This window comes from Corvus hawaiiensis, chromosome 2, assembly GCF_020740725.1.
Source record: "Corvus hawaiiensis isolate bCorHaw1 chromosome 2, bCorHaw1.pri.cur, whole genome shotgun sequence".
NCBI lineage: Eukaryota > Metazoa > Chordata > Aves > Passeriformes > Corvidae > Corvus > Corvus hawaiiensis.
In genome coordinates, this window is record NC_063214.1 from 103110207 (window position 1) to 103122625 (window position 12419).

The 12419-nt window shown below is 37.3% G+C and overlaps 1 protein-coding gene across 1 annotated transcript in view; it reads left to right on the forward strand.

Annotated features, from left to right (window-relative positions):
- The window catches only part of WWC3 (WWC family member 3), a 99603-nt gene extending 89712 nt beyond the window's left edge, over positions 1–9891 (forward strand). The window contains exons 16-23 of the mRNA XM_048329050.1: positions 865–1032; positions 1680–1831; positions 2512–2671; positions 3795–3959; positions 5283–5375; positions 7750–7977; positions 8726–8853; positions 9717–9891. Coding sequence (XP_048185007.1) covers positions 865–1032; positions 1680–1831; positions 2512–2671; positions 3795–3959; positions 5283–5375; positions 7750–7977; positions 8726–8853; positions 9717–9783 — 1161 coding nt within the window. The 3' untranslated portion in view covers positions 9784–9891. The remainder of the gene's footprint in view (positions 1–864; positions 1033–1679; positions 1832–2511; positions 2672–3794; positions 3960–5282; positions 5376–7749; positions 7978–8725; positions 8854–9716) is intronic.
- Positions 9892–12419: the final 2528 nt, after the last annotated feature.

Consider the following 12419-nt stretch of genomic DNA (forward strand, 5'->3'; position numbering starts at 1 on the left):
CAAAGAAAACATTCTTAGCACGTGGCTCATTTAGGATGGAAATGAACAGGTTGTAGAGATAGCCAGAGAAACAAAAAGCAGTGCTTAAAGGCTGACTGATACAAAATCATTGGTAGAGTCCAGCTAGTGAACTGATTAAAAAAAAAAAATTAAATATGCAGCATGGATTTGTTCTTAGCTGTTCTTCATTTAGGTGAACACCACTGAGAAATTTCTTATGTGAGCTCTCTTTGATGGAGTAGGGCTACTTCAAAGTTTGAAATACTTTTAGTGAGAAGCCTCCATTAAAACTCTATTTACCTGAATCTGGAAGAGGCAAGGATGGCCTGGAAAGTAGGAAAATAGCCTTATACCCCATTTGACTACCTTGTGATATAAATAGGCAGGAAAAAAAATTGGTTTACACAACAGTTTTATTTCCATTTGAAAGTGCCTCTGAGGGCCAGAGAATGGAAGGGTATCAGAATACAGTTATCTCAAAAGACCCTCAAATTAGAGTAATATTATTAAAGTGGTATTAATCTAAGGAAATATAAAAATCAGATATATAGTTGGGAAGGCTTTAAAAATAAAATATTCATAGCTATCAGGTGTCAATTATATCTACATCAGTCACACAAATTTTATTTTTCAACTTTAAAAAAATTACTATCTATTGCAGTTCTTCCTGGTAGTAAAGAAGAGGCAAGAAATTCAGAATCTTAGACATCATAATGCAACAGAACAAAACTGTCTCTTTTTAAGAGGCATTAGTATTTGGGGAAGTTGGGGTTTTACACTGTAAGTAAAATACTCTTTAAATGGGTGTCTGTCCTGCAGAGTATGTGCATCTTATTGTGGTCAATGCTTTTTTTTTTTTAACAGGGCATTGCCCAGATAAACCTGACTGATGCAGAGAGTTCTGGTGAGATGCAGCTTCACTGGTACCCTGTTCAGATCTTCACTGGTTCAGAGCCCCAGAGAGCAAAGACCAAAAACCAATGTGAAGACAGCATTCCTCAGTCTTCTGGAAATGTAACTACAGTTAAAACAGTATGGCTCTAAAAAAGTGATTTGTTTACTTTATTTGACTGGCAGGGTGGTTGTGATCTTACCTTGGGTGCAGGTTTTCAAGTTATCACAGGAAGTGATAACTTAATTTAACTCTTGGGGCAAGAGCTAGATTTCAGAAGACTAGTTGAAAACTAGATCATGTCTGGGCAGGTGGTTGAAATAGTGCCCTGTATATATTTGTATGCATGTTTCCAGTCCAAATAAAACACATTAAAAATTTCTGCCACTGCACTTGAGGAGATTGTCAAGAAAGGTTGTGCAATGTCCATCCTTGGAGATGTTTTCAGCCCGTGACTGGGCTCTGGACAGCCTGACTTGGCTATGATGCCTTGCTTGCTGTGGGCAGGACATCAGACTAGGTGACCTTTGGAGGTCTCTTTTGACCTAACTTTCTGGATGATGCTCCACAGTCAAGTAAAGTCTGCCCAGTTTCTGTGACAAGTTGAACACCACGTACTTTTGATTGGTAAGATTCAAGACAGATATTTTTGGTTGTGGTTTGGTTTTTTTGTTTTGTTTTTTAAAGAACATATGATGGCTTTGTTTTTATTTTTTCTCTGAATAGTATACATTAAGTACATTGGTTTGTTTAAGCAGTTTTATTTAAAGACTTATTTACCTTTCAGGATGCAGTGACAGCCCTGTTAGCAAGGACCACTGCCCAGCTGGAAGCAGTTGAGAGAGAGCTGGCAGAGGAGAGAGTGAAACTAGAGTACACAGAGGAGGAAATCTTGGAGATGGAAAGAAAGGAAGATCAGGCAGAAGCCATATCAGAAAGGTAAAAAGGGTTTAAATACCTCATCAAACAGATAGTAACTAATACTTCCTCAAAGATATTTACATTATGGGTATAGTGTGAAATAAAGCAGGAAAAGCAGCAGGTCCTTATTCTGAGATCTGCTCCCTGTTAGTGCTAAAAGTATAAAATTGTCATGTCATGATCTGCAAACAGGAGGAAACCTTATTTGAATAGCTGGTTGAGTTTAGGGGACTTGGAGTTTGGGGAGTGGGAAAACATTACATCAAACAGAAACTTTGCCAAGGAGGCAACTGTAATGGGTTTTAACAGCCCTGTATTAAAGAAAGTAAATAAAATTTAGTGGTGACCTGGGACATTGTTAGGGTTAGGGTTGTGACTTCATTCCTAATGATACTCCTAGTTTGTTATATAAGTTGTGTTGTTCTTTTGTTGTTGTTTTCTTAGTATTGTTATAAAGACCAGAACACATGCCTTAAGAAAATTAGGGAAGGTGAATTTTTGCAATGAAATGTATTTGCTTATCTGCATTTGCAGAAATGCAGGTGTGCTATGTTCTCCCATTGAAAATACTGTATTTTATTGGAGAAATAATACTGTAAAATTATAAACTGGCTTACATAATGTAATATGTAAATGTAATGCATAATGGAATGGGGTTTTTTAACACCTGCAAAATTGTTGTGATGTTCTGACTTTAGGAGTTGGCAAGCAGAATCTGTTGACAGTGGATGCAGTAATTGCACCCAGACTAGTCCTCCTTATCCAGAGCCATTTTGCGGGGATCCATTAGCTGGACACATGTTCGCAACTCAAGCAGGCCAGTATGGTTCTGGAAAAATGCAGCCTCCACCACTAAAGGTAATGAGAGAAGACACTGCAGCACGGAAACTGCCACCCTGCCTGGCACAGTGAGCTACTGCTGTGCCTGCAGTTTGGGTCTGAATTGGCCAGGAGAGAAAAGAATCATCAGTGACATTAATACCCTGTATGAGTACTGCCTTTGTTGCAGCTGTATGGCTATTGAGTTGGTAGAAGTTCACTCTTTAGGGCTGGGTTTTGTTTGTTTTCTTACTACTTACTTCTGAACAGAATTTGGTTCTTATATCGAAAGACAAACTATTTTTACTGTGGCCGTTATCTAATCTATAAATACGCACTTTTATCAATTTTCTGCGTTTACGTAAAATTGTAACAGAAAGATGATAATCAAATTCCAGTGCTCTTCTTTCTGTAAGAATTTTGTAAGGAATTATGAAGAAAGAAATTTCAGGACTTGCATTACTATTTCAGTTTTACAATAACGTGGAGTAATTGTGCTGAAACTGAAGTATTTAGTCTTTTGTAGTCAAGATATGAGACACTGAAAATAATCCTTCACAAGCTGAAATCAGCAGACCTTCATTGAAGTAGAGGAACATAAGCTGTTTGTGTTGCCTTTGGGGAAGATCACACCTCTTATTGAGGAGTGAATTTTCTAAAAGTTTGGAAGCTTTGCTAGAGTAGCCTATGTTTTCTGTCTTTCTGAATATTTTAGTGTTCTTGTGTAATTGTGTGAACAGTCTTTCAGTTCTTTTTTCTTCCTTCTCTTCATTTAACTTCCTCTAGTTTTAAGGTGGTTACTTGCTTCAGAGTCACTGTGCTTATTGAAAGGTGACTTAGTTTTCTTCTGTTGAGGCTGGAGAGCAGGTGGTAGTTTGGTTAATGCCCAACTGCCAATCCTGAATGCAGTCCTTGTGCTCTGCATCTCATAATTGTTACTGTTCCAGAAAAGGCTTCTGAAAGGTAATTTATAATTTTGAATGACCTAGTTTTAAAACTTTTACAGAAGTGAAGTGATTCATCCTCACAGTGCTCATTAAAATTTGAATCTAGCTAGCAGGGCAAGTTGTTTACTTTTAATATTGTTGAAATGTCTGATTCTCTTTGCTAGGAGAGAGAAAATAAGGAAGAAATAAAAAAAATTCCTTTGTTGAAATTCTAGGTGGATAAGGAAACTAACACTGAGGATCTGTTTCCTGAAGAAGTTGCTATCCTTCCAAAAGAGAGAACCGGCCGCAGGCCACGGGGTTCTGCTTTTGTTCGTAGTAGCACAATTGTTCGTTCCCAGACCTTTTCGCCTGGAGCACGAAGTCAATATGTTTGCAGAGTGAGTAAAGCTTGAAAAGGAGGAGGGGGAAGGGGTCTCCGCACACAAGTGTATTAAATGTTTTTGATAATCTCTGTAAGACTTCATTGCATTTATAAGAAACATGCATTACTATTTAATGCTAATGAATAATCTTTAATTGAATTTAAACATTGCAGTGGGGAAGAGCTTCTCTGACTCTTTTTAAAAGTTATACCTGGATGAATTTGATATGAAATGTAAGAATCTATGATAAATTAGATATGAAGCTCTTTTCCTTGGCAACCGTAGATGTTAGGTGAGGGTGGTCGATTTTACAGTGGTTCAGTGCTATCTATTGAGGTGTATAAGCAGTTAGCTTAGAAGCCATGTTTAATTTTCACATACATAAAAATTTGAAAAATAGGACTGAATGCTTAATCTTAGGGTTATTGCATAAATTTTCATACGACTCTGATTGCTGTTCTGAATATCAGTCATAAGGTGCCTGTTACAGTGGGATGTAGGATTCCTGGGTGCACTGGGGCAAGTAACTGAGGATCAGCACAGCAGTTTTCAAGCTCACATTTATTGTTTGCTGCGTTCAGTGGCAAACGACTTATAAGCAGTTGGCTCATGGTATTGCAGATCAATACATGAGTATTGGTTTTGCAATACTGGTGAAACGCATGTAGCTTTGATCATACCCTTCCATAAATTTCTGAGAGCCTGAATTCGAAAATTCAGGAATGATTTTTAAATTCTGTGCTTTTAACAAGGATCCTCTGGTTTTTGCTCTCTTATTTATTTACATTGCGTGCAGTTCATCTATGGACCCCTTCAAATTCTTCAGTTTGATTTATGGATTATGAATCTGTTTATAATTGCAAAATATGAGTAAAAGATCCTCACACGCCAAGGGTAGCACCAAAAGGAAAAGATGATTAAACACTCTCACTTAATCTGCACTTACTTAAAATCAGATGTGGGGAAAAAGTGGGAGACTATTGTTTGTACCCACGACAGTAAATGCTTTAGGATGAAACATTACTGCTTTTACATCCTTCCTCCCTCCTTTTTTCGGTTACATTGTCTTGGATAATTAGTAGAATGGTTGGTGAAACTTACCTGTAAAACACTGATGGTTTTTAAGTTTTCTTGAATTATTGTAACTACCATATGAGCACTATTACATATAAATGTTTATAAATAACTAAAGCTGAAAAAAATCAGTTCCTTAAAACAAGATAGTTTGTGTGTTTTAAAAAATAGATTTCAAATGCAAAAGAGAAAAAAACCAAACCAAATTTCTTAATGAAGATGATCTTGCCAGCAGCCTTTATTTTCAATGTCTTTTCTACTCAGCTGTATCGCAGTGACAGTGACAGTTCAACTCTGCCAAGGAAGTCCCCTTTTGTCCGGAATACCTTGGAGAGGCGGACTCTACGGTATAAGCAGGTATGCCTAGGAAAATGATCTTTAGATTTCATTAAGTTGCTAAAACAGTGGTACTTTTATACATAAGAGCTTTAGATGTCTGCAGGTACATTCCGATCCTTTTAGGAAATGTACAAAACTTCTGCAATGTAATTGGGGAGGGAGGGGGTCCAAGTTCTGGGTTTGTTTTGGGTTTTTTAAGCTAAAAGGTAGACTTAAAGTAGTTAAATAAGGTTGTGAACAATTTTAAAGGAGGGGGAAAAAAGTGTGGCAGACAAAAATTACTTTAATGGGGACTGAGTTTATATTTAATTAGATGCAAAGTTTGATAAATCTTTCAAATCTAGTATATGATGCAGGGTGCAGGTTCAGAGACATGTGTGTGAATGTGTGTAGTGGTTTGGTCCGAAATACTCATTACTGTTTATCTGCTGTGAGATAAGAATTAGGAGAAATGCAAAGCAGGCACTAAACTTGAAAGAATATAAAGAAGTTTATTAACAGACCTAAAAGAAGGAAAAAAAAAATTATACCACCTTCAGAACTCTCCTCCTCCCCCCACCTTCCTCCCTTCTCCCACTGACAATGTGAAAAGACAACCCTTAAGATGTTCAGTCTGTTTACCACTTCCATAATAACCTTGTTTAGTCCATTTAGAAAGAGAAGTCTCTTCTTGCTCATGCTATGAAAACATTATCACAACGAGACAGCCGCCCACTTCCAAATATCGTTCAGTCCATTTAGGAAGAGGAGTCTCTCTGCCTGTGTGTGAGTCCTTTCCCCCGACTTGCAGCTTTTCCCGCAACTGCTTTCGAGGGTCCACTCTTGAAGTTTTTTGGGGTACAATTTTAAGGTTGAGCCGTTCAGAAACAAAAACAGAGGCCCTTCTCCTTCCCTGGGAGCAAAGGGTCTTCCTCATCTTCATCGTTAGGACTATCTCTGGGAGCATCTCTAGGAACTGAGGTTTTCTCCTTTCCCATTTGGAGCAAAAGTCCTCATCTGGTTCATCTCTAGGGACTGAGGTTTTCTCCTTTCGCGTTTGGAGCAAAAGTCCTCATCTGGTTCATCTCTCCCTGTCCAAACTTCTCATGAAATTACAGCTGCGTCAGCATCTGCCTATCCCAGCGCAGGTGCTTCTGCTCACGAGTTGAACACTCCACCCCCCATATCTTCATGAAATTACAACAGGATACTCTGATATATCATAGCTTCACAACAGAATTCCAGCTTTAAGCATCTCCTCTCTCTCTTCCCTCAGGTTTTCAGCTCTTCACAGCAATAAAAAGGGTTAATCTCACCTCGGCCTTGCAGCTTTGCAGCTGGAATGTTGAATTTTTCTTATCGCAGTGGAGAGGGGGGAGAGCCGAGCCGCTCCGGCTGCCCACGGCAAGGCAGTGGGGGGGTTCCATGGCTGGAACAGGTCCATGGCTTCAGGATGGCCGTGGCCTGGCCCGAGCAGGGCCTGGCTGGGCCCGCTGGCCCCCACACGGGGCCCGCAGCCACCTGTCCCAGCACCAGAAACGAGAGAGAGCTTGGAGGGGGAGTTTGTCTATTCTTAAATGTGGATCACAGAGGCGGTCACAACTTTAAGTGGCTTAGAGAATTGTCCATATTCAAACTGGCCAGCTGATAGGTTCTGTCAGTTCCCAGAGGAAACTGTAAGCACCCCTTAGCAAGGACGTCCCTTCCGGGACTATGCTTGCTAACCTATGACAATGTGACATTAAGACATTCATCTCCCCTCCCATGCAGCCTAACAAATAATAGTATTTGAGACTCAAGTATTCAGGAAAGAATAGGTTAAGCTCTCCTTTTGCCCCTATGCCATTCCTCAGGCTGTCAAACAAGTTGGCAGAGAAGGGCAGATGAGGCATTAATGTTGTGTATATAAATTACATAAAATATAGTCTGGTCAGCAGAAGTTAATGCCTTGCTGGTATAGGCAGGCAGACAGCCATGCCTCCCATTTTGATTCAGAATGTATCTTAAAACCAATATTGAATGAAGCCCTTTAAGAGGTGTCTTGCTCAGTACAGTATTTTTCCGATGTCATGATGTCATTGAGTTTTTCTTATTGCATCCCTTTTATTATCATCATAGCATGGAATTTTAGTCCATAAACTTCATTAGGTAAATACTTTTAAATGGAAAGGAAACTGTAAAAGGAAGTAGTAGAAAGTATTAATTGAAAAACATAATGTATAGTACAGAAAACCCCTACAGCTATCTAGACTTTTCTGGGGGATGTAAATAATCTCTAAAACTTCATGTGGAAAAGATTTTGTGTGTGAAGTAAGTACAGAAAATGTATGGTCTATAGAGCTAAAGACAGACCAGTAAACTATGTTGAGAGTAATATATTGTGCATTTTGTTTGAATCCTAATAACTCAACAGTCCTGCAGATCATCTTTGGCTGAACTTATGGCAAGGACATCCTTAGACCTGGAGCTGGATCTCCAGGCATCCAGAACTCGACAGAGACAGCTGAATGAGGAGATATGTGTTTTAAGAGAGTTGAGACAGCGTCTGGAAGATGCCCAGCACAGAGGGCAGACAGATTTACCCCACTGGGTCCTTCGGGATGAGAGATTCCGGAACTTGTTGAAGGAAGCAGAAAGGCAGGTATGGTAATATGACATAAGCACTCCTCAGAAACTTCTGGTTTCAAAATGTCTTCATTTTGATAAGATGTCTAAAGAGCTGTTTGTACAGAATCTCAAACAGTGAATGTTTTTTCTTTATTCTTGAAGTTAGCACAATAAAAATTATTACATTGAGTATTACCAAACTGTGTACTTATTTGAGGACAATTTTTGGAGAATGGCACTATTTGCCAGTGGCACTTTTTGTTTTGGATTTTTGTTTATTTGTTGTTCATTTGTTTTTGTTTAGGTATTTGTTATTGGAACTTTAATAATTTTCTTTCTTCTGGTATTTGAAAGAAACTTTGCTGATTTGATATTTATTCTTTTACAAGTATTTGGAATATTCCCTAAGTATGTGATTTTTTTTTTTTTCCCCTGTTCTTGGAGAAAGAAGTTATGGACAAAGGTGGCAAAATTGCACAACAGACAAAACTGTCATTGGGTTATCAGAGACAAACACTGAGCCTAAATTTATAGTAAGATCTTGTTTCATGGATCTTTGTGCAGTAGATTTTGTTAATTTATTATGTGTCTTTCTGAAGAGCATTAATAAGTGAAACAACTCAGTCGTCTGCATTTATAGTTCTTAGATGATTTCAGACAATGTACTTATGTGGTTTTGCTGTGGTGAGTGGGGTAAAAAATTGGGGTATTGTTTTAGTGTGAATATTCTTGTGTTTTATTTATTCACATGCCCATTTTAAGCATTATAATCTTGTTTTCAGACCAGACAGACCAAATTTGAACATCACCAAGAGCAAGCAGCTGAAAAGATGCTAAAGAAAGCATCAAAAGAAATATACCAGTTGCGTGGGCAAAATCAGAAAGAACCTATTCAGGTGCAGACTTTTAGGTAAGTGGTAATGCGTACTGAAATAGCGTAGCAACAATTCATTAGACAGGTTAAAGCTTTCTGAAACATTTAGCTTAAATTTTTTGTGTCTTTTGATTTTAATCAGAAGTAATTAACCAGTAATTTAACCAGTAATTTTAAACTGTATCTGGATTTGGACATGAGTTCCCTTTGAATGCTTTGTTCTGCAAAGAGCCAAAGCTAAGGTAAAATTGCAGGGTTACAATTCTAGTACACGTGAAATTAAAAAAAAAAAAAAAAAAAGGCTTCAAATGCAAACATAGCTTAGGTGATTCTTCCAACTTAGCCTAGTTGCTATGAAGTCCAAATGATGTGTCAGTTCTTCAGTACAAGCCTGTGGGCATAAATAGTCTGTTTTATGTAATACATATAAATTACGAGTAACACTCTCCCTAAAAATTACTCAGTAATATTGGAACTTTCTTTCAAGAAGCCTTTTCTTTGGACTCTGTTTCCAGAGTTGCCATCTTTTTTTGCCATCTTTTTTTCCCCTTCTTTTTTGTAGACGTTATTTGCAAAATGTACAAGGGTGAACTTTGCATTGCAGAACTTGTCCTGTGAAGCCTTTTTATGATTAACTATGGCTGAAGTTCAGTGAGTTGTATAAAGCTTCCACCTAGGTTTTCAAAAATAGTAATTGTGTTCAATGGAAAGTTGACAGAAGTATATAGTGAGGTTTAGTAGTTTTTGGAACTTTGTTGTACTCAAATAAAAGACCAGTTCAGTACATAAGTAACAAATACTAACCATTAACCTGAGTAAAGAAACCATGTTCTTGTGGGGAGGAGGGGGAACATAGGCATAATTTTATTTACTTCCTTTTTCTCTTGTTTTGATCACAGAGAGAAGATAGCTTTTTTTACAAGACCAAGGATTAACATACCTCCTCTGCCAGCTGATGATGTATGACATGTTGCATTGTAAACATGAAGTATTTATCGCTTTTATTTTAATGAAGTTCTTAGATTAGACAAGTTTCTTTAAAAAAATTGTGCAAAAGCTAATATACACGTTTTGTAAAAAATAAAAAAAAGTAAAAAAAAAAGTAAACATAAACAAAAACATATATATAAATATATATACATATATATTTTATAATAGCGACTGCAACAAGGCTTGGTTTTTCCTTGTTGTGAAACTGACATCTCTGAAGACAACTTATTTTATAAAAGATCGACTATCCTGTTAAGAGCGTGTACAGTTTTTATGCTGTTTTATTTGACTTAAAGGCTGGAAGACAGAAACAAAGTGAGTTCAGGCAAATTCACTGTAGTGTAATTTATTTATAGTGCCTTTTTTCCTTGAAGGAAAATACCTACTTTAAGATGTATTTTAAGACTGAAATTTTGTTCCTCAGTATTTGTCATACAGTAGAATGGAACCATTGAGCTGGTTTTGTTTCTGATACCTGAAATGAAAATACTATGTTCTAAAATTGTCACTTTTTCAGCTTTATTATCTGTAGCTTATTATGTACATTGTATTCTTTAGCACTGTCTGTTATAGCAAAATATTATCACCTGCAATATGTTTAACACTAATTAGAAGTGAAGTTAAACATTGCAGAATTCATTTGCATGTTCTTACTGTGCACTAATAGATTGTTTTCATTTCCGTTGTGTCTAAAGTATCTTTATATTCTTAACTAGATCCTCAGTTTAAACGGGGGAAGGAAAAGGGTGACAGGTCTTTGTTTTTCTGTTTAATGAAAAGGGAATTAAAGTAGCAGTGTGAGCTAGCTGTGTGGAAAGCCTGCTAATGGACTATTACAGTGATTTCTACAGTTCTACAGATTCTCATCTGATTCAGGAAAGCCACATGTGTTCTGATTTCAGAAAGCAGCTGCTTTATTAAGGGTGCTTAAACACATGTTCATCCTAAAGGATGTGCTTTGCGATTACTGTAAGCAAGTTCTGTTGAACAGTGACACTTTCCAGGGGAAGGTGTATAATTCTGGAAGGTACAGCTCACTTGATTGCTAGCTGGACCAGCTAAAATCTGGTAAGAATTAATTTTATTTGTAACCATCCGTTTTAATGAAAGACTGTCACCCTAAATTCCCGAGAATGCCAGTTTTGTGTCCTTGCATCCTGCAAGTATGTAAAAATACTTCTTTACTAAACTACTATAATAGAGTTTCTCATATTTTTCTAATTATACATTACCTACAAAGAGAGGTGCCCAACACAAGATTGACTTTGCAAATTACTGGAATCTCCCCGAAGGAACATGATGTTGTCTTTTAATTAAAGATCAAATTGGTTCCAGATTTTTATATATCAGGAAATCAAAACAACAAAGGCCACAAACTAAACAGACCTATCAGAATATTTTCAAATATTTTGTAAGTAAGTTTTCTTTGTGAGTTTCAACAACTTAGACTCTGTTACCTTGTCAAAGGTCAGGAAAACATGGAAGAAAAATTGAATTACTTTTACTTATCCATGCTGAGGCAAAAATTAATGGGGAAAAAAAAGATTGTAAGCATAAATATTAATTAACACAGACATTTAAGGTAGTATTTGCTGTTTCCTAATATGGCCTATAGTCATTACAGGCATCAAGTGTTGCAATCATATAGCAATTTATGTGAAATTGAAGTATATTTAGCATTTATCATGCTATTCATCCTGAAGCCTGTTTTGCCAGTAAGTTTTAGGGGTGTATATTGGGTTCCTTGGGCACAACTAGATGAATTCAGAAACTATGCAGATAAAAACCAAATCATGTGAGAAATTTTTAGTGTTTGGGTAAAAGTCTAGGGCCAGCAAGCTTTTCAGTGCTCGTTACTTTAAAAAACCAGTTAGTCAGAATTTCACTTCTCATTTCCAGGGGAGGCTGTCACACAGCAGTGTTTATGCAGAGTTACCATGCAGTGACACCAGAAGTGCTTGCTGCGTATTAAGAACAGACAACACCATGTGAGTCTGGTCAGGTACTGGAAGGGGTTACCCAGAGAGGTGGAGCACTCTGTCCATACAGTGGATGAGGACTTAACTGGGTGTAGCCCAGAGCATCCCAGTCACATTAGGCCTGCTTTGAGCAGGGGTTGGGGTAGGGACCTTTTTTCCACCCTAAATTGTTCTGTGACTGTAACCAAGGAGCAATGTCCGGTGGTCTCTCTGTCCGGGGGTTTTTAAATTGTGACTGCTGTGAGATGTTGTTGGTGTATCTTGTGGGTCTGTGATTCTGACTGCTGTAATGAGTTCTGTCTTGATGTGGTAATGAGTTATCATATTCAATATTCATCTCTCTTGTTTTTGTCACAGTTCTGTATGATTGTGTCATTTTTGTATTATTTGAAAGTATTTCTTCTATAAAATAAAATAATTTGCCATAAACAGAAAAAGGGTTTTCTTGTATGTCAAAGACATTTTTGAGTCTTTTATATTTGCTGCATTCCTGATGCTTTCATGACAAAGATCATATTTTGAGTAACACTATCGTTTAGGTTAATGTAATGAATTTTCAAATAAAGGTAAGAGAGGAAATCTGGGAAACTGAAGACTTAGAGGCGTTATACTAAAGAGCTGAAAGAGATGCAG